This window comes from Protopterus annectens, chromosome 14.part0, assembly GCF_019279795.1.
Source record: "Protopterus annectens isolate FY-2018-M chromosome 14.part0, PAN1.0, whole genome shotgun sequence".
NCBI classification, from domain to species: Eukaryota; Metazoa; Chordata; order Ceratodontiformes; family Protopteridae; genus Protopterus; species Protopterus annectens.
In genome coordinates, this window is record NC_056748.1 from 129283005 (window position 1) to 129307156 (window position 24152).

At 40.9% G+C, this 24152-nt stretch overlaps 1 protein-coding gene across 1 annotated transcript in view; it reads right to left on the reverse strand.

Moving 5' to 3' along the window:
* The window catches only part of LOC122788632 (guanylate cyclase 2G-like), a 699012-nt gene that overhangs the window by 341054 nt on the left and 333806 nt on the right, over positions 1-24152 (reverse strand). Inside the window, 1 exon segment of the mRNA XM_044055531.1 lies at positions 18971-19079. Coding sequence (XP_043911466.1) covers positions 18971-19079 — 109 coding nt within the window.

Here is a 24152-nt window from a genome sequence, read left to right on the forward strand (position 1 = left end):
GTCTAGCTTCCTTCTCAACACCACCCACGGTCAATATTACTTGAAAACTGAGCCTTTTTAGCTTCAGTTTGTGATATTTGTATCCTAGGGGGAAAAAATTATATGTATATATATATATATATATATATATATATATATGTAGCTTTACTCCCCGGGTCTCTGCAAAAAATGGGCTTCTGGTCCAGTCAGACACTACCCAGTTAACAAATGTAAATAAATAAATAAATAATAAATAATTGTTCTCATGGCATTATTTCTCTTTTCTGTAGTCCACGGTAGCCACATATATTCCTCCACATGGTGTAGCACCACGTCAAGGAATGGATGTAGGATTCTTGAGAGTGATACTTGTGAAACTCCTACAGTGGCCCCCATCAGACAGTAGAAAGTCCCTAAACAAGGGTGTTAAACATTATACAGACCTTAGTGCTCCCAGGAAAAAGCATTCCACTCATCTTCCGAGATTCCAAGTGAAGATGGTACATGTCTACTGACTCCTGTATGGTCCCACTGTCCACACAGTAGTGGTTGACTATGTCCTGGTCACGGAGCTGATGATAAGTTGGCCATTAACAGACCCTTCTGGAATGCAGTCAGTAGCACATCATCATCATCATTAAGACTGGCTATGAGTGTGGCCCTTAAGATACACTGTTCAGGTAATATAGCTGCTACACCTAGAACCTTAGCATGGTAGGTACTCTTGTTCAGTGGAAAATCTGTGTTGTCAGAATAGCTGATCATGTGGCTCATTACAACAGTTATAGACAGTTATGAATTACTCATCCATGTTTGTTGTTATGATTTGCAGACACAGTGGTGCTCATTTGCATAAGTATGTCATTTGTGTGTCATTATGTAGCCATTTGCATGTGATGCATATCTTGCTAGTTTCATCATAGTGTGTTTGCACTGTATGTATCTCTGAATCACCTCATCCCTGTGCAGCACCACATATCACGTTGTTGTGCATGCTGCACTGCTCTGATTGTTTCTGAATACCATACAATGAATCGTGGCATTCAAAATGGGTATACATGAACATGCAGCACACCCATTTCATATGTTCATTTGCATGGGGCTCCTCATTTACATGTTATTATGCACTCAGTAGCTTGTGCTGCATATCACATTATTTTGACCATTATGCTGCTGTACTACCAGTGCCTTAGAATTGTCCGCACTCTGAGCACGGCCACCACTCACACTAACGTGCACCGCACAATGCATTGCACTAATCTTTTACAAATTCCAGCCTTTAACTCAGTTTCATGAACTGTTTTACGTCTCATCTGTGGGATTAACAATGAGATGATTGACGTCTCTGTCTTATTATTATCATTAAGCTTTGAGCTTCCATTCCAGCTTAGGACAGTTCTGTGACTTCTGCTGTGGTTGTAAGTGAATCTTTGGTGTGCATTTATTTTAGGTTTCCTTGCTTGAAAAAATGAGGTGAGTCATCACACTTATTCTATTATATACCCTATATGTCTATTTTTTTAGTCTTACATGAGGTAGCTTTTGGTGTTTTTACATGTGACTGAGTCATTGTGTTGTATCTCTCTATCTATCTATGATCTATATGTATCAATATATGTTAATATTTGTGTGTGTTTCAGTATTATGAAAAAGACAGGGACTACCAAGAAAATAAGAAATACCAAAGGATTCATTAAGATCTCCAGTGCAGACCATAAGGCCCAATGTGAAAAGGTCCAGCGTTTGCCATGTGGTATTTTGCTATTCAGAGGCACATTAGCCATAATGAAGAAAGACCTCATTATGGACAAATTTGCATGTTTTTGAATCACGTTAACTAGCACGAAGTGCAGATTAGGACTCCCTGCAGTAGTTAATAATGCTGGCAACTGTAACGTAAAAGCAGAGGCACCCACCCAAGCAGTCTGTCACAGACAATACAGACATTCAAACACACACACACACACACACACACACACACACACACACACACACACACACACACACACACACACACACACAAACATATTAAGCCTCAGAGCTGTCCTGGAATTATCAAAACAACCCTGATGTGTTATTTTCCTGTCCTTATAAATCACAGAAGATTGCAGTCACATGTTATTGCCGGACATTAGAGTTTCACATGTCATTTCCTGCTAAGTTCTACCTTGTGTCTAGTGCTTTCCCCCAGTCCCCATACTGTTAAAGCACCATTAAGCCATGAGAAATTACACATCTCCCTGGTGTCTAGTGTTTCCCCAATCCTAGAAATTACACATCTTTTTGGTGTCTAGTGTTCCCCAATCCCACTACTGTTAAATTGCCATGAAGACATGGGAAATACAAGATATCCCTGGTGTTAGTAATTTCTCTCAATCCCCATGATGTTCATATGCTGTTAAGGCACAAGAAATACTAGATATCAATGGTGTCCAGCAGTTTCCCCGATCCAGATGTTGTTAAAGTGCCATTAAGACATATGACATACAAGATAGTCCTGGTGCCTAGTGGTTGCCCCAACCCAATGAAGGAAGAGTTGTTTGTTAGTGCATTGGTGTGTGCAGGTCTGATAGCCTCCACCCCCACTCCCCTTCACAAAAACAAATATTCACACTATACACCCCACACACACACACACACACACACACACACACACACCCACACACACTATACAGCCCCCCCGCACACGCACACACACACACACACACACATTCATAATACACACACACACACACACACACACACACACACACACACACACACACACACACACACACACACACACACACAGATGTCCACACTATACACCCCAAGACAGATATTCACTCTATACATCACACACACACACACACACACACACACACACACACACACACACACACACACACACAAACACACGCACATATTCACACTATATACCACACACACACACACACACACACACACACACACACACACACACATACATTCATGCTATACACCCTCCACACACAGATATATTCAAACTATACACCCCCCCCACACACACACACACAAATATACAGACCCCCTCCCCACATGATATGCACTCATGAGCACACTACACACATGCATACACACACACACACACACACACACACACACACACACACACACACACACACACATACATTCATGCTATACACCCTCCACACACAGATATATTCAAACTATACACCCCCCCCACACACACACACACACAAATATACAGACCCCCTCCCCACATGATATGCACTCATGAGCACACTCGCCTATGCATGTGCATGCACACACACACACACACACACACACACACACACACACACACACACACACACACACACACAAAATCTAACCTCTCACTAACCCCCCACTGCAACCTCCCATTCAGACACACTTAAAAATACACTCAGATTAGCAGTCCCTTGCATACACTCATGTACACACTTCCTAACCCTAATTTACCACTAAACTCACAACACTTGCCTCTAGTATGATGGGTGAACATGACTTTTTGGCTATGTTCACTACTGAAACGTGTAAGGAGCAGCTGTGCTAATCTGCACTATCAAGCAATTCCATGAATCACTCTTTGCAAAGATGCCATCCTAGAGGCGGCTCCAGAGGGGGGGAGAGCTCATGGTTAATTAGCATATTCCTCTCCCCTAGACTGTCTCATTAGCATGAAGCATGGCTGAAGAGACAGCTCGATGATATGCTGTAGGTCTTTGTGTACACGTCACACTAACCTTTATGAATCCAGCCAGTTATTTTAGAATGTATGGATTCTGTGTGCAGTTAGCACATTATACAATCTGTGGTTTAGATGATTGAAGGAAATGATGAAACAAACGTGTTGGCAACTCAGATCAAGGTTGTAGCTATGAGGAGCAAAAGTATCAAACAAAAGAACAATGTTTCTTATCAAGAGCAAGATGTTGCTTAAAGTACGAAGTTGTCACAGCACTTCACTGAGTAGGTTACAGTGTTGTGAAGTACCTCATCTGTCTTGTGTTGATCTTTGAAGAACAAAATGTGATACTTATTCAACGTACAATGTCCATCCTCTGAGACTGTCATAATTCGGTTGCATGGATGCACACAGTGAAAGTAATGTATTTTTATCAAGAGCAAAATGTTGTGAACTGCATGATTATCTATTTTTTCTTTCCTTTTTTTGGCACATATTTTTTCTTCATCCTCTGCTGACATCAGCTCCCTCTTGGTTTCTCTACTGAGCTACTCATTCCCCAGCAAACATTCCTGGCTAAGAAAAAGATTGGGTGGGATTGTCCCATAGACACTAGGATGAGATTGTATTTACTTTAGCTCTGACGTCCCTATGGATGAGTTTTAAGTAGTATGGAGAAAAATACATGCAGTAGACAGGACATGAGACTGTCACGCACTTCTGCAAAAGATGTGAGTCCACACACAGCCCTGACTCCTAGAATATTTGTGATCTTTCTCCAGTCTCCACTAGGGAACTGCTGCACTCTTTGTGCTATTGGACACAAGCCCTTTTTCTTCTAACTAAGAAAGATCACTGGGTCAAGTTCACACCTTTCCACTCCCAGACAGCACCAATGATCACATATTTCTATGAAGCAGTTCCTTATGGTATTCAAATTGTTTGATGGGAAGAACTGTTTTATCTGTATTGCTGCTAAATCATTCATAGGTTGATTGGTTCATAGGTGTGTACTAGGCTAATGGCCCTGGAGCCTTTACAAGCCTAGCCCATAGGATTACCCTGGCATCATGCCACCCAACCTTAGTTCCCAGTGCCTCTGTCGAGTAAAGCCACTGGAGTGATCCCTGGGGTAAATTTTCTATTTCCCATCCACTCATCAAGATTTCTCTTGAAGAGGGCCAGTGAGGTGCTCTGCTTGACATGTATGGGAAGTCTATTCCATAGCATGGGCAGTCTCTGGGTTATGAACCTGTCCCTCCAGCATGTTCTGTTGATTGAGGTAATGAGGCTGAGGTCTCTGGGGCATGTGGTATGGAGGGATTGGGATTTCTTTAGATGTAGCATTTCTAACAGAGCTGGGTCAGACATGGCTTTGTAAGTCAAGCAAAGATCGTCTCGAAGTAGGAGATATGAGACAGAGAATAGTTGGAGTTTTTTGAGTCTGTCCATCTAGGACAAATGTTTAAGGCATAGGATCCTTTTTGTGAGGTACTTTTGTGGCATCTCCAGTTGTTGCAGGTGTTTAGTGAGGTACATGACAAATGGGGCATTGTACTCAATGACTGGCCTAATGAGGGAAGAGTACAGGGAGACAATGACCTCTTTCTTCCTGGATGAAAAACCCTTAGTAATGAGATGTGCCACATAGAAGGACTTTCTGACCACAGTGGTAATGTGGTGGTCAAAAGAGAGGTTGCTGTCAACCTGTGTCCCCAGATCTCTTATAATGCCTTCAGTGTTCAGTGGTCTCCCATCGATGTGGTAATTAGTGGGAACTGAGTTTTTCCCAAAGGGGATGATGACGCAATTTTTGGCATTAAGCTTAAGGCCATGGTTTCGACACCAGTCATTGGTCTCAGTGAGGCCTTTCTGTAGGATGTCTACATCATTTGGGGAGTTAATAATGGCTCCCAGCTTGCAGTCATCTGCGAACTTGGTCAGCCAGAGTCCCTCCAGGTTGGTCTGGACTTCTGAGAAGTAGATGCCAAACAGGAGATGACCCAGGACTGATCCCTGTGGGACTTCACTCGTGACTGGTCGGCAGTCTGAATTGGAGTCTGCTACTTTTACACTGTGGGTTCTCAAGGGTGAGCCTTGATCCATAAATGTAGGAGAGTAAAGAAGAGTGACAGAAATGTCACTTATTAAAGCAAAAATGGCAATTAACGCATATGATTTGCTTTCAATGTGAGAAAAGAGGTCACATTGCTAAATTCTGTAATATAAATGTTAGTTCTTATGTGAATGTTAAACACGATAAAAACATGAATGATGTAGCAGCTATGGAATATGATAAAACTATCTATCAGAATGGTTGAAAGTGCATTTTCCTACTGTGTAACTGCCAAATTAATTAACTATGCTGTACTAAAGGATGAAAGGGAGCCATAGGGGCTATTGGACTATGGTAGCTTGGTCACCCTTGTAAAGGGTTTGTATGCTAGTACACCAGAGATGCTGACAAAAGGGCTGTAAAAGAACAATATATCTATTGAGACAATATCTATCTATCTATCTATCTATCTATCTATCTATCTATCTATCTATCTGTCTATCTATTCATCTATGTATATATGCATACATATCTATTCCACTGTACAGGTGGACATGCAAAAATAGTTTGGAAGGATTCTACACCCTGTAGCATTGGTGCTATACCTAACCAAAAAAAGTGATACTTGGGAAGGATTTGCCTCACTTTATCAATTTGTGGAAACAGTGGTAAGGGGATCGCTTATTTGACCAACCTTACCCTCAATGTAAAGGGACAGGCCTTCAGAATAAAGAGATCATAGCTATACATTTACAATCCCCTGACTCAGAGAAGAAACAGGTGCCAAGGGTTGTGAATATCTGGGTTCAGTAAGGACCCAGGAATAGTATGAGGAAGTCATAATGGAAAGAGGATATGGGTGAGCATACAGGGGAGAAGACCTACAGCCTCTGCTAATGTTGGGCAGCTGTCACAGGGGAGTAAAACTAGACTGGGGACAGAGGCCCTTGAGGAGAATATTGAAATAGCAAGTAAGACTGTAGAAATATACATTTTTAGCTGTTTTCTTTCAAGCTTTGATAGAACCTCAAGTAAGGAGCTGTGATAAAAAAAGATTACAGAGAAAAAGAAAAAAGCAGGGAGAGAACAGGAAATTATGAATAACCAAAGCAAGACAAATCTAAGGGAAAGAGAGGGATATTGGATACTAGATCATGGATAGAAGAACCTGTACGACTTCTAAGACTGCAGAGGCAACTAATCACAACACTGCGTATTTAGGTTCATAGGTTCATAGGTTCATACTAGGCTATCTGCCCGAGGGCATTTACAAGCCTAGCCCATAGTTTTGTGGCTTACGCCACCCCTTAGGTTTGGGGAACTATGCCCATTATTTTGCTGTGCCTCTGTCGAGCAGTGACACTGAGGTAATCCCTGGGGTATACTTGCGATCTCCCATCCATTGGTCAAGATTTCTCTTAAACAAAGCCAGCGAGGTGCTTTGCCTCACATATACCGGGATTTTGTTCCACAGCATAGGAGTCTTTGGGTAATGAATCTATCCCTCCAGCACGTTCTATTAATGGCGTGTCAAGGTTTAGGTCTCCGCTCTTGTGGCTCTGATGGATCTAGATTTTTTGAGGTGAAGCATGTACATCAAGTCAGGGTTTGATAATGCCTTGTATGTCAGGCACAGGTCACCCCTGAGCAAGCGGTGGCGACTGAATAGAGTTGGAGTTCTTTCAGTCTGGCAGCATAGGTCAGATTTTTGAGACCCATAATCCTCTTGGTGAGGAACTTTTGTGGCCTCTCCAGCTGCTGCAAGTGTCGGGTCAGATACATTCCGAATGGGGCATTGTACTCAATCATTGGTCGGATGAGTGATGAATATAGGCAGACTATGACCTCTCTTGATCTAGATGTGAATCCCTTCATGATAAGGTGGGCAATGTAGAAGGTCTTCCTAACTATTTTGCAACATGGGTGTCGAATGACAGACTGCTGTCAACCTGGGTCCCCAGGTCCCTAATAACCTCTTCTGTGCTCAGTGGATTTCCACCTATATGGTAGCTAGGGGTAGCCTTGTTTTTCCCGAAGGGTATGACTATGCATTTTTTGGCATTTAACTTTAGGCCGTGGCTCTGGCACCAGTTATCCGTATCTGTGAGACCCTTCTGAAGGATATCTGTGTCAGATGTGTTTCGACTCGGCACCCAGTTTGCAGTCATCTGCAAACTTTGTCAGCCATAACCCTCCGTGTTTGCTTGTACTTCGGAAAAGTAGATGCCAAACAAGAGTGGGCCCAGGACTGAGCCCTGTGGGACACCACTTGAGACAGGCTTAGAGTCAGACATGGCACCGGCAACTCTGACCCTGTGGGTTCTGTCACTCAGCCAGTTTGCAACCCATCTTGTGATGTATGGGTTAACATTTAGGCTGATGAGTTTTTCAATGATACCCGAGTGGGGTATTGTGTCGAAGGCCTTCGCCAGATCGAGGTAGGCTGTATGGACTGCCTTTCCCTCATCAATGGCCTTGGTGACTGTTTGAAAAAGTCAACCAAGTTTAAAAGGCATGACCTGCCCTTGACAAAGCCAAACTGGGTTGGATCCAGAGTCTGCAAATTCCTATGTCTTTATTTATGAGATCCATTATGATCCTCTCCATGGCTTTGCAGATAAGGCTTGTCAAGCTAATGGGTCGGTAATTTCCAGGGTCGGTGGAGGCACCGCCTTTGTGAAGTGGGACTACAGTCGCAGCGCCACTCCTGGGCGTATCCCGAGGTGAGGCTACGATTAAACAGCTGTCCTAACTGAGGATTTAATTCCTCGTTGAGTGCATGTAGCACACAGCCGGGGACACCATCAGGTCCCATGGATGCTGTGTTTTTTGCCTTTGAGAGCGCCGTTCTCACTTGGGCATTAGAGATGTTTGGGGGTCTGCAATCTGTTGGTATAGATATCTCTATTTGTGTGAACTACCCTTCCTGGCATGAGTGGGATACTGAAACCCCTGTGTCTCTGCTACTAAGGGAACAGACAGAACCCTCTACCTCCCAAGAAACTGTTACAGAAGACATTCTTGAACTAGGTGGCCTTCAGCTGAGTCATCTAAAAAGGCTCAGTGGGATGATAAGCAAAGTAAGAGAAACAATTTAATTGAGGTGGTGGGGGAATAACTTACCACAAATATCCCTACATCTCCCCTATTTTGAACTACAGAATTATTTTCTATACAGGATAACTACAGGGAAAGAAGACGTATGCCAGCTAACAGTATTCAGATCCTTCAGGAATCCAGTCATGGAACTGGCACATAACTTTGCTCATAACAGCCACCTAAGAATGGACAGAACCAAGACTGGAGGTTTGGCCAGATTCTATTAGTCAGTCATCATAAGGGAATTGAATCTTTTTTTCTGCAAGATGTCCTAACTGTCAGAAAACAGTCCTATACCCTAGCTTGAGATATCCTCATATCTCCATGCCTGCAGTAGGGGTGCAGTTTGAACAGATTGCTATGAATATTGGCAGACCATTGATCAAGCCCAGCAATGGATTCCATTGCATAATGGTAATTCTAGACTATTCCACTGAATACCCAGAAGTAACTGCAGTTCAAACAGCAGATACCAAAGCTATAGCAAAGGAGATAGTTCTAGTGTTCTCCAAAACTGGGATACCAAAAAAGATAACTACTGACCAAGACACTCTGTTTATGTCCAAAGCTGTGCATCGTTTATAACAGTGTTTTAAATTAAACCAACTTAGAACCTCAGTATATCATCCCTATATTGGTGGCACAGTGGAGTGTTTCAACAAGACTTCAAAATTCCATGTTAAAGGAAGGTCATGGAGGAGCACACACTTCAACTGTCCAATTTTCTCAGAATGTTCAAAAATTTGCCTCATATTTTTGGTCTATTTCTCATAAAAGTGTGGTTTTCTGGCAAGTCAGTGGCAAATCAGTGAGGACTGAAGTCAGAAAATAATGACAGACAATTAAGTTTCAGACTTCATATCCTTCAGAAAATTCATGCTATTACAATACCTGTTATAACTTTCTAAGTTTGTAAGTGGAATAATTAAAAAGTATCCCTATTTTTGGGCAATTGTTCCCTCATTATTTCTGGCTTTGTCCACATTTCTTGTGTAAAGAGATTGATTGGAATGTTGAAGAGGATGGGAAGAAGTGGGACCCACCCTACCTCCTGTTTGTTATTTGAGAAGTGCCATAGGTTTTGATGGAGGCTATTCCTTTTGAACCACTGTATGCTGACAACTCAGAGGGTGTCAGACAATACTGACTCATGGGAAGTGGAAACTACCCCATTTAAAATGCACTGAAGCATTGCAGTAGTCTCCAAGACAGGTAAAAAATGGTAATGCCACAACCTGAGAACACTGGGGAAAGGCACAAGCTACCCAGCAAGTGATACAAAAAAGAAGTGCCAGAATTGGAGAGTTTATTTTTATTTTATTTTATGATATTTTATTTTATTTTGCTTTTGTTTACAGGGTTTGTGAAAACCCTCTTTTCAGTGGATGCCTGGAGAGAAAAACTCCAACATATTACAAACATTTTTAAAAAGACTAAAAAGCAAAACACAAGGACTTGGAGATGGCTGTAGAGTCCAGTATAAAAATCTTTATTCGACACAAGCGCTTTCGTGGGTAACCCCACTTCTTCAAATGTCTACTTTTAGAAGTGTATACATATATATTCAGATTTCTAGTTCAGTTAATGGCATGTACCTTGTAGGATGTTGCTTTCAATTTGCTTGTTCAGATCAGAACAATGTATTGGTTGATTTTAATCATGTGTCTCAAGAGGATATTTAAACTAAGAGCGTTTTTTAAAATGTATTAGATATCTGAAGAAGTGGGGTTACTCATGAAAGTGCTTGTGTCAAATAAAGATTTTTATACTGGATTCTACAGCTGTCTCCAAGTCCTAGTGTTTTGTTTTTTATTCTGGATCTGTTTTGTGCAGGACAAGTGAGTTCTAAAGCTTTGGTGGCATTCTTGTGTTTTTGCTTCTTATTTTTAAAAAGGCATTCAGTAATTGCATGAACAGACATTAAACAATACACATTGGGAAATTACACACACGTTTGTTAATTAGTTTACATTCATATGATACAAATGCAACTATTACAGTATAACAGATGTATGCATTAGTAGATGTTGGACACAACATTTGAACAGGTGCATTAGTGAACTTGTCAGCTAGATAATAGATCTTGTGATTAGTGCTTAGGAAGTCAAAGAAAAGCATGCGAGGGAAGGAACTTTGTGCAGAAAATATTAATATTGCAGTTAAGAGGTGGGGTATTAATCTGGTTTAGAGACAGTTATACTATGACTATCATAAGCTTTATATTAAAGTACAGAGGTGAGAGTGAGCAGTGTCACATAAACTATATATATGGCTCGGACATGCGAGTCAGGTACTGGTGAAAATTGGTTGTTGGCTATAGGATACCCACTTTATACCAACAGTATATTCATTAACCAACGAGGCGACTAATGAAGAGAAATGGTTTGGCAATATAAGAAGCTGAATATAACAGTAGCATTTATCTTGGAGATGTAAAGGATCAGATCCATTGATCTGATAGGTGACGTTTTAGTCATGTTTTAAATGAGGTTGCATTCTGGATGGATTTCAGTGGTAGTGGGATCTGGTTCCATAGTTTAGTTACACTATTTGAGTATCAAGAGTCACCTGTAATATTAGGTGATTTGGTTATACAGATTAGTGATTTTTCACTAGAATGTAAATTCTTTGGGAGGAGTAGTGCTGTATTAAGTTGTTAAGGGCTGGGCAATTTTCTGTCATATAGAGAAGTCTGTGTATTATAGTTAGCTGAGAAAGAGCTGGGTGATGTGGTAGTTCTAACCAGTTTAATTCTCTGACCACTAGGTAATGGTGTGTTCTATTGTTATATTACCCTGCTGTTATATTTTACTGCAAATGGGAATATTTATTATAACATTACTGAGTTGTGAACAGCTGTGAGACTTCAAGTTTAGTGAAGATTGGGGCAGCATAGAGGTGAGACGGTAGTAAGACAGTAGAGGTTATATTTCTTCTGGCTGTGTCAGTGATGTAGGTTTTTACTCTGTATAATGTAACTAGCTTTTGATGAGTTTTTTAACCATGTGTGATAAATGGTCCAATTTCAGCTGGTCATCTATGATGGCACCTAGTAATTTTGTGTGTTTCACTTGTTCTGTCATGGTGTTGTTAGCAGAAACAATAGTGAATAGCGTTGTTTTGGGTGAGATGTGTTTTGAGGTGAAGAACATTAATTTAGTTTTTTCAACGTATGGAAATAGTTGTGAATTATTTAGCAATGTTTCATTTGATTAGGAAGATTGTTGTGTAAGGTCTTGGATGTTAGAGAGAGATTTGGCACAGACTAGGGTAAAGTCTTTGATGTATTGAACTGGGGCAGCACTTTTGTTTGCAGTGTAGAGCTCAGTGATAACTATGTTGAAAAGTATGAGGGCCTAGTACAGATCCTTGTGGGGCACAAATACCTACTACCAAGAAGGTGAAAAAATTATTTTTCCATTTCACAGTGTGTGCTATGAGAGATAGCTATGGAACTATTGCAGTGAAGAGTTGTTGAGTCCTAAGGATGAGAGTTTATGTAAGACTTTTTTGTGGGAGACAGTTTTAAAAACTTGTAATAAGTCTAGGAAGATAGTCGAGCCTAGAATCCCATCATTTCTGTGGATATTGACAGTATTAACAAAATTCAGCAAAGCAGTAGCTATGCTGTCATGAGGACATAAATTATGTTGGGTTGAAAACAGAAGCTTGTTATCTATCAGATAGTTGATAAGTTGCTTATGAATACATTTTTCTAATATTTTTGATCTTCTTCTTCTTCTTTCGGCTTTTCCCAGTTAGGGGTCACCACAGCGGAACTCCGGTCCGCTAATGATTGGCAGTAGATTTTTTTTTTTTACGGGTGCTGAGGTGCCAGCTCGATGCCCAACCTCCAATGAAGGCACGCTCATTCTACGCATGTCTTTCAAACGTCCCTCGACCATGGGGAGGACATGCAAACCCCACACAGAAGGCACTCCAGCCGAGAATTGAATGGGAGAACCTCTTGCTGTGAGGCAACAATGCTACCGCTGCACCACCGTGGCTCGCATTTTTCTAATATTTTTGATATGAGAGATAAATTGCAATTGGACAATAGTTTGAAAGATCTGTATTGCTCCCACCTTTGTGCAGTGGAATAATATTTTTTCTATAGCAAGGGGACTTTATTTTCAAGTATGGATTGATTTATCAGAATTGAAACTGGATATGGAGTATCATCAGATGGTATTTCAAGATATTCCAGGCAGAGTCTTAGGGGAAGTTATAGTAGCTTTAATTTCTTGAGGTATTTTTTGATGGTATATGTGCAAACTGGTTGAAAGAAGAAATGTTGAAGGAGGTTAGCTAGGGACCTCAAGAGTTTGATTAGTTGCCAGGTTAGTTAATGAATATATACTGCCAGTATAAAGTGGGTAGTGAATTGGTTGGCTATGGAATCCCTTTGCTTGTGTGTTTGGTATTAGGACTACAAACCCATATCTCAGAGAGACTGTGCTCCACATTTACACTCCACTTTCTCACCTTCAAAATACAGCAATCACAAATTCCCCATTCTATGACTGAAACTCTGCGAATCCATCCTGACATGCATCAGGGACTCTACTTCCCTTACTTAGTTTAGGAAATCCCTGAAACAACACCTAATGATAGCAGCAGTGTGTCGCTTACACCCAAACATTATATAACCTCTCCTAATTTCCTTAGTTTTTTATTCTACTATTTTCTTGTCTTACTTCTACCAAATGAAAATACCACAATGGTTTTCGTTATATATCTAATGAGTGTCATATTATTATCTGTACTAAGGCTTAAGAAATGTAATTTTTTTTTGTTTTGCATTCCCCTTTTTGTAAATTGTTATTGTTGGCAATTGTCAAACTTGGTGTATATTTTTTGTAAATCTTTTAAAAATGTTTGTAATCTTTTTGTACTATTGTAGTGGAGCTTATCTCCTCGAGTCTCCACTGAAAACGAGCTACTTGCCCAGCCGAACTCTACCCAGTTAACAAATGTAAAATAAAATAAATTACTCCATATCTTTCCATGTTATACTTACAACTCTTGCCTTTTCATCCTCTTGGCCTTTCTCACCCCAAGCACATCAACAGAAATCTCACTGAAATATCCTAGCTTGCTTCATTTACGGTACTTCTATGTTTTTTTTGTTGTTGTTGTATACTGCAATGCTTTACTATTTTTGATCTGTCTCAAATATATGTAAAATGGCTGTTCTTTTGTACCTGTGGTGAGCCTTAAATGGATCCATCTGGATTAGTGCTCTATTCCAGTTAGCAAACCTAAATAAAAATAATACATGGCCTTCGTATGCATGGATGGGTATTACAGAAAGTCTGTGCCTCACTTCACCATCACTACATGCCATCTCAAGAACTTGACTAGATGTAAGATGCCCAGAAGGATTAAGTAGACCTTAGAGAAAGAGACTGTCTTCCAGCAGCTAAAGAACACTGAGAGATAGTTTACACCTGCCCCCACCCTAGATTTTTGAATATTGGTAAAAACCTTGCACACCCCCATAGTGCCTTTTCAGGCAGTGCCAAACTGATAAAACTATGAACACAGCTAAACCAACTCAGAATAATCTAAAGGTCTTATTGCTTAATGCCAGGAGTCTAAACAGGAAACTCTACTCCATGCAAACTCTCCTCATCCTGGAGAATATAGTCATGAGTGCAGTTAGTGAGATTTTTTTTAAAGCGTCAGAGGGTATGACACAGTGCAAGGCTATAATGCCTCCTACAGACACAGATTTAGACCAGTTACTGTAGAGGAAGGGTCTAAAGGTGGAGGAGTCTCACTTTACATCAAACACAAATGCACCTGAAGACTGGTCAAACATTATAGCTTCTACATGTCAAATTTACCATAAGTAAAGTCCCATACCTTATCCTTGCAAACTATAAGTCTCCTTTCATGACCTAGGAAGACCATACCATGTTCCTGAATGCACTGCAGACACACCCCAGTCAACCTTATGATTTTAACCACCCCAGCATTAACTGGAACCATATACAATCTTAAACATGCAAGTACAGAGATTCCAGGAATTTGTTGATACAAACTACACCCTTGAACAGCTAGTCAGCAAGCCCACCAGGGGGGCAAATATCCCTGACCTAATCACTACAAATATCGGGGAATGATACACTCTCCCTAGTTTAAAGTCCTTACTTGTCAGGTTGGACCACAAAACTGCCTACTTTGAAATAAATATTAAGCACAAAACCTCATCTAATCTCAGAATACTTAAAAACTGTTCCAAGGCTAATCACCTCCTTCTAAGCAACAATCTAGCAAAATTCCAAGCCCCCTCCCCCAAAACTTGAGAACACAGCTACCTATGCAGAATTGCTTGCATTTGTTGTCTGCACAGAGACAGCTGCAACTACCTGAAGGAAATGTAGGACAACCTCCAAAAACAAGCAACCCTGGTAGAATCCCATTATAAACAAGTTGTATAACGAAAGAAAGCAAATCAAGTCCCAAAACAGGAAGGCCTGTGTTCCAAACACAGGAATGACATTGTCCAGCATTTTAAAAACTTTGTCATCAATCTGAGCAAGCAACTCTGGGGACTAAAAAGGTCCACCTAAGCCAAATTTGAGATAAAAATAATCTCCCAAGTTAAGGATAACCATAAGGCTTTCTGCACTTATGTCCGCAACCTTAAAGGCAACACCCAACAATGTACTGAATGAATGGTGAAAGGAAACACCTATATGGAGCTAAAGGATATAGTAGATCTGCTGACCAATATATTTAGCTTCAATTTTACCTCTTATCACCCCAGTCACCAAACAGGAAATACCCTCCACCATTTCTCCACCACTTATCACTAGGGAGCAGGTCCTCATTGTGCTCTCTAAGACCATGAACACTGCTTCAGTAGGGCCTGTTCATATCTCAAGTTGCCTCCTGAATAGTTTAAAACATGACCTGTCAGGCCTGATAGAATTTCTATTTAAACATAGCCTCCAGATAGGCTTCGGCCAAACAAATGGAGGACTGCAACAGTTATCGCACTATACAAGGGGGGACTTCTACAGACCCAGGGAACTACAGACCCATAAAACTGACTAGTCTCATATGTAAGGCCATGGAAAGAATTATCATGGATCTAATAAACAATAACATAAGAAAGCTACAGACACTGGACCCTACCCAGTTCAGTTTTGTCAAAGTTAGGTTGTGCCTCCTTAACCTGGTGGATTTCTCTGAGAAGTTTACTAAAGGTATGGACAAGAGTGAAACAAAGCACAATGCTTACCTCTACCAGGCCAAGGCATTCAACACAATACCTCACTCAGACATTGTAGATAAACTTAAAAATTCTGCATAAACCCATAGGTTACCCTGATAGAACACAAGAAGTTAGGATAGGGGAATCCACTTCCACAGAGGACAGTCACTATTGGAGTCCCACATGGACCAGTACCGGGATCTTTCCTTTTTGGCATCTATTTCTCTGAAGTCAAGGCAAATATAAAGGGCCTCTAGCTGCCCAAGTTTGCAGATGACTGCAAACTAGGCGTAGTTAATGAATCCCCTAAAAACACAGATAACCTTTAAGAAGGTGTGACGCAAACAAACAAATAAACAACTGGTGCCACAACTATGGACTAAAACTCAGTGCAAAAAATGTATACTACTACCCTTTGGAAAGACGGCCACCCCTGGAAATTACCACATTGATAATACACCCTAAAATAAGAGCCTGTGGTCAGATATCTGAGAACATATGGTGGCAGTAACCTGACTTTTGACCACCATGTGTCCACTGTGGTGAGAGAATCTTTCTAGATTACACAACTTATAAGTACGAGCAAGGCATCCAGGTCCAAAGAGGACATTTTACCAATGTAAGTGTCTCTCACCAGATTCTTGTTTCCTATCAGTGAGTGAGCTAGCTATCTATTGGGTGCCACATGGATTTTTGTTTAATTTTGCAGCTTAAACAACATATCTGATTTAAAGGTATTCCTGAAGCTAAACATAAACAGGACATGTTAGAGGGACAGGTATGGATCTCAAAGATTACCCCTTCTCTGGAACAGGCTTTCCGTTCATGTGAAGCAAAGCTGTTTCCCAACCATATTCATACGTAACTTGAACAAATGGATGGAAAATCACAAATTTATCCCTGGTTTGGCACTTATGCCCCTAGTGGACAGAGGCAGCCAGTGAATGCTTGATGTGTACAAGACTATATTGTAAACAGTAAAATTCCTTGGAGTATTGATGCATGTCAGCAATATTTTGGCAAATGTGGGGTAAGCTTAGCTAAGTTTAAAATGACTGTTGGCTAATAGCCTAGCAGCCACCTATTAACCCATGAACTTTTGAACCTATAAATATGTGCTGGCACTCCCTGATTTTGTTACTGATTCATCTGATGTAGAGTGTGACTGGAGAGGAACATCCAGCTTGCATGCAACTTGAGTAGAAACATGAAGAGAATGAAGGCCAAGTGTTCAGCCGTCATTCACAAACATTTGGCTATTAAAATGGACAGTAGTGTTCCTATGATATTACTTGCTAGGTGGGGAAGTCACCATTACCACTCACCTTGCTCCCTTGCATTGCCTCCACCAGCAAAAGGAGAACAATGTCAAACTTTGTGCATGGCCTTTACCTTATGGTCTTCAAATCTGAAATCCAGCATTGCTTTGGTGCCAATCGCAGCAATACCAATGAACTTTCCAGGGCCTTATAGACTATCCCAGGAGCCTGAACCTGTTCATTTCAAACTGGGGGTCCAAATGTGACAAAACAAAGTGGCTCTCACCAATAAATGAAGGGTTATACTCAAGAGCTGTATTTGTATTCTCTGCATTATTTATGTATGAGACAGATGCCCCTTTAATTGTAACTGAAGGTGTCACTGGTAATCAGGTAAATGTGTCAGTGTAAGGTATATAAAAATGAGGGCAGTATAACCCTAATCAGAAGTCAAAGGAGAACCAGAGAACTTTGGAGTAGTTGACAGAGAGTAGGAGGCCCAGAGCACCACTCCTGGAGAAGAGATGTTTTAACCAAGAGCTGAGCAACATAGGAAAGACTTGGTGCTTTGTTACTTGGAAATGGATCATGACAAGAAACTCTATTACTGTTTTGTCTTTATTCAACATATGAGTTGTTTCAATGTATTTTATGTTGTGCTTTAGACTACATACATTGTTTTGTTTTGGAGAAATCAGCCACACACACACACACACACACACACACACACACACACACACACACACACACACACACACACACACACACAAAAGGATTAAGTATTATACATTGAACTAATGTTAAGTCAAACACACACACACACACACACACACACACACACACACACACACACACACACACACACGCAAGGATTTAGCATTATACATTGAACTAATGTTAAGCCAAACAAACACACACACACATACACACACACACACACACACACACACACACACACACACACACACACACACACATACACACACACACACACACACACACACAAAGATTTAGTATTATACATTGAACTAATGTTAAGCCGAACACATACACACACACACACACACACACACACACACACACACACACACACACACACACACACACACACACACACACACGGATTTGATATTATACATTGAACTAATGTTAAGCCTAACACCCCCCCAAACACACACACACACACACACACACACACACACACACACACACACACACACACACACACACACACACACACACACACACACACACACACACACACACACACACACACATATGCCCACACAAGGATTTAGTATTATACATTGAACTAATGTTAAGCCGAACGTACACATAACACTCACCCACACAAGGATTTAGTATTATGCATTGCCATACACTGAAAAAAAAATGAATGACTCCCCTTATGCCAACCCTTATACTCGCACATAAAAAGTTACCTTTGACAAAAATCAGTCAATCAATCATAATGCCAAAAAATAGAGCTTGATGAAACACTAATTTGACAACAAGAAATCATCTCATATATTGATAGACATATACATGTAAATTTATACCTATATCTAATTACTTAGGAACAGAACATGAAACCACTTGCATTCTGTTCATCTCAGTAGGAACACGAGCATGTGCATCGATACATATCTAGGAGTTTATCTTACCTGGTAAAGACCTACGGTAGTATAGACAACTTCTTTGCCCTGTTTGTCTCTGAATCCATAGCTTGTGTTGCTTGAAATGACAGTACTAGAGCCGTAACTTCCGTTTTCCCTTCCATTTTCCTTAGCACAAGACGTATTTGTAGGAGACAAATCAGTATGACACTGAAAATACAAATAACGATCAGATATGGCAATTAAGCAATTCCTGCATATTCATTATCAGTGCTATCACAACAGTCTGTGTGAAAACCAGCGTTTACAATAAAACAAAACTTTGAATGTCTCATAATCCCTGAAGTATGATGAAAATGTCTGAATCTGTGGTACACAGGGAGGGAGCTTTGATTGGGCCCCAGATGACCCCATTTCAATTCACAGGCCTGGACCCAAGATGAGCCAGAAAGATTGCAGTAAAAATAAGAAACCAAGCTCTGCCCCCATATTGGCTGATGGAGTGATGTTTGAGCATGACCAGAATCCCAGGGAGTAACGATTGTGATGGATGGTCTGCTAAAGAGTACAGTGTTCTGTCATTAAGGTACAGTGACAAGTCTGAATAGCTGCACATGACAACCCCAAAACAGCAGACATCAGTGCAATCGCCAGCATGTAAAGTGAAGAGAAGGTTATGTACAGGAGGTCCCACAGCAGTCACTGAGGTTGATGCTGCACTGAGACTGACTCATGTCTCTTGCTGGTTGGTCATTTTATGTGTCTGTACCTATAAACGGCTTTTCCATGATTTTCTTGCCACAGTGTCTAGGCAGTGTTGTGGGCAACAGAGGGAAAAAATGTCCAAAAAGTAAGGTGATGATCAAAGTACTACTGACGAGTATATGGCTAGGAAGGGACTGATGGAGGGAGAACAAAGACATATAGGTGGGAAAAGGCTAAAGCAATCATATCAAAAGGAAGAAAAACAAAATACTTGCATTTATTCATTCATTTTTTTCATTCAATCGGTCATTTAGTCATTTATTTTCTGATTACATGATCAGTCCACTGCAGATCTGTAAGGTAGCCAGGCGTTATCTTGACATTCATGGGGAGTCTTCTTCCAGCTGTTCCCCAGTTAGGGGTTGCCACAGTGGATCACCTGTCTGCTCATGATTGGCAGTGGAGTTTTTACTGTGTCGAGCTGCTAGCCCGGTGCCCAATCTTCCACAGAAGGCACACACAGTCACACACTCACGCCTAGGGCCAATGTTAGAGTGTCCAATCCACCTACAGCATGTCTCTGGGATGTGGGAGGAAACCGGAGCACCCAGAGGAAACCCACGTGACCACAGGGAGGACATGCAGACTCCGCACAGAAGGCACCCCAGCCAAGGATCAAACCGGAGAGCCTCTTGCTGTGAGGCGGCAACACTAACAGCTGCACCACCGTGGCCGCCCTTGACATTCATGGGGAGTAAGTCATAGAAATTCATCCTGGATAAAACATCAAAGCAGGATGGACACATACACATTCACTTTCACAGGATGGACACATACACATTCACTCTCACAGATCATCCACATGTATTTGAGATGTGAGAAGAAACCACTAGTAGTTTCATGGGTCTCACACTTCTTGTGTCTCCCCAAAAGACTGCAAATTCATAATTTAAAGATACCACATGACATTTCCTGATAGCCTGTTATTTAACTTGAAAATTCAGTAATTTTTTCAAAATACAGAACAGTTGAAAGGTATAGTGCACAAAGAATATAAAAATAACAGTCATGTATACAGACAGAATATGTTGAGAAAAATCTGATCTATAGCTAAATATGTACCCAACTACCTCTTACTGTAGAAAAACTGGGTCTACTTATTGTAAGCTAGTACAAAGCAAAATTCAAACATCAAACCTCATCCTAATCATGCTTACAAGAGTTCTCTGGTTTCAGTTGCAATTATGTACACAGTTTTGCTCATCTCTCCTGTTGCATAGAGCCCATGGCCATCAGATTATATAATTTCTATTCTCACAGGAATAATAATATTTTATCAGGTTGCATTAGTTTCTTTCCCACACAGAGGAGTAATAGGATAACTATGGCACAGTGGCACAGCGATAGCATTGTCGCCTCACAGCAAGAGATTCTCTAGTTTGATTCTTTGCTGAAGTGCCTTCTGTGCGGAGTCTGCATGTCTTCCCTGCTCCAGTTTCCTCTCACATTACAAAGACATGCATCTGGTGCATTTCTCCCTGGGCCTCCACTGAAAATTGGCTTTTCTTCAAGTCGGACTTTCCCAGTTAAATGTTAAATAAAATAAAATGGATCTATATTAAAAGACCAAAGAGGTATTTCAGCAAACACCTCTTGGTCGACACGTAATGAGTGAATGCACTAAAGCGCGAATGTTCAAAACAGCGGTTTCTTTCCCTGGGAAAGAAACCACTAGCACAAACACACACACACTTTAAAACATAATAACGTGCCCCCACATCCCCCACACCCCCCTAACTAAATATACCAACTCCGAGATTGGACTACAGTGACGAAAGGGGTGAACACATGGGGATGGCCAAGCGATTTCTTTCCCAGGGAAAGAAATCGCTGTTTTGAGCATTCGCACTTTAGTTCATTCGCTCATTACGTGTCGACCAAGATGTGTTTGCTGAAACACCTCTTCGGTCTTTTAATATAAACCCAATAAACTACTAGTAAGCAGTACCAACTTCACATTAGTTAACTGTTTGCATAGTAATGGCTGTTTCCTTTCACAATTCTGCAAATTGCAAATTCTGAAAAACACTTTAATTGAATTTTATGATCCCCTGGTGTGCTGTTACAGGAAAACAAGAAGTTATATTTTGAATTTCAAACACAAACTTACAAACTTCATACATTTCTTCCATTCATTTACTTTCTCATATTCCAACAGAGCAGTGATTAGACTTCACATGCAACTCATTCTGGTTGTTATATCTTGTTATATGCAGCTGCTGTGCATTTTATGTAGGTCAGCTGTCCAGGGAATAGAAATATAGGAATATGGGAAGGTTCATAGGTAGGTACTAGGCTATTGGCCCAAGGGCCTAAGTAAGCCTAGCCAACAAGGTTCCCCTGGCTTACGCCACCCAAGAAAGTTATTTTCCTGTACCCCTGTCGAGCAGAGCCACAGAAGTGATCCCCGGGGTGTATTTCCTATTTCCCATCTACTCATCAAGATTTTTCTTGAAGAGTGCTAATGAGGAACTTTGCTTGACATAGATGGGTAGCTTGTTCCAGAGTATGGAAAGTCTCTGGGACAGGAAACTATCCCTACAGCATGTCCTGTTTATTGTGGTGACAAGGTTTAGGTCCCTAGAGTATGTAGCTCTGAGGGATTGGGATTTCTTTAGGTGCAGAATGTCCAACAGCTCTGGGTTTGACATAGCTTTATATGTTAGGCAGAGATCACCTCGGAGTAGGCAATATGCTACGGAGTAAAGCTGGAGTTTTTTCAGATGGTCAGTGTAGGGCATCTGTTTGAAGCCAGTAATCCTCTTTGTGAGGTACTTCTGTGGCCTTTCCAGCTGCTGCAGATGTCTTGTGAGGTACATTCTAAAAGGGGCGTTGTACTCTATAATGGGTCTAATGAGTGACAAGTAGAGGAGAACAATGACCTCTTTTTTCCTGGATGAGAACCCTTTTGTGATGAGGTGTGCCATGTAGAAGGATTTCCAGACTACTGTGACAATGTGATTATCAAAGGAGAGACTACTGTCCACCTGGGGTCCCAAGGTCTCTTATTACACATTCAGCGTTAATTAGATTGCCGCCTATGTGGTAGTTCATGAGTACAGAGTTTTTACCAAAGGGGAAGACAATGGACTTTTTGACATAAGCTGTTAGCTAATTTAATGTCTTGTTTGACTATTGTTCAGCACTCAGTACTCAATAACAAGGTTTTAGTATTTTAAAGGATTGATAACCTACCGAGTAATGTACGGATTTCCTATATTTGGATGTGCATATTTACTTAGTAGGGAAACATTTTAAGGAATGTTAATTGGTTGGGATAATTGAATTATTATTTAATTGGTTTTGTATAAAAAGCGAGGTTTTTTGAAAGTTATTTGTCTGAAGAAGTTGTGGCAGAGACCCCTTCGAAAGCGCTTACAATAATAAACTTCGATTTGGGTTTTACTCGCTGGTCATTGAGTTATGTTTTCCAGGATGTTGGCAATATCAGTTGCTTCTGTAATTTTCGTGCCATTGTGCTGTAACTCAGAGCAGATCTGGGTGTTGCCATTGAGATTCTTGACATAGCTATAGAATGCTTTGTGGTTGTCCTTAGAATCAGTGGCAATTTTGTTTTTGTAGCTAGCTTTGGAGGATCTTATAAGGGATCTTAGCTTTTTATGGAGGCTAACCAGGGAGCTCCTCCACTCATGAGATTTTACTTTCTTTTGCAACAGTTTCTTCCTTCTGTTGTAGAGTTTGTTTATGGCAGGGGACCACCAGATTAGCTTCCTTTTTTTGGAGGATAGCATCTTGGTTCTGTTTGGGATAGCACGATCCATGCACTTGTGTAAGTGCTTATAGAGTGCATTTATGTAGGATTCAGCAGTCGTAACTGTATTATCCATCTGCATGGGTGTTATGAAGTTTGCCACTTCTGTCTTAAGAAGCATGAAGTTGACTTTGGAGAAAATTTTTACCATGGTTTCTTTAAGGGGGGGTGGGGGTGGGATGTGGATATCTAGAGTGATTAGCTTATGGTTGGATCTGACCAATGAGGAGTTGACTTCAGGTGTGGAACACCAGTCACTCATGTTGGTAATGACTAGGTCTAGGATATTGTTGCCCCTGATGGGGGTGTGAATAAGTTGATCCAGGGCATTGGAATTTATGAATTCCAGAAAGTGTTGAGTGAAGGAGTTGGTACATGAGTAGTTTTCCCAGTTAATGGTGGGGTAATTGAAATCGCCCATTATTAGGTTGTTTGGTTGAACCCTAATATTTTCCAGTATATCAAGAAAAGAGGAGTGGGAATCCTGGGGCATGGTGGGGGATCTGTAGCAAGCTACAATTTGGATTGCAGTTTTACCCAGAGTTAGTTGCACTTGTATAACCTTGGATGCATTATGCTGAGCAACTAGCCTGGAGGTGTGGATATCCTTGATAAATATGGACACACCTCCGCCTTTGTAGTGCATCTAAATGGCAATAGACATAAGCATGACTATAGGGCATTATATAACCA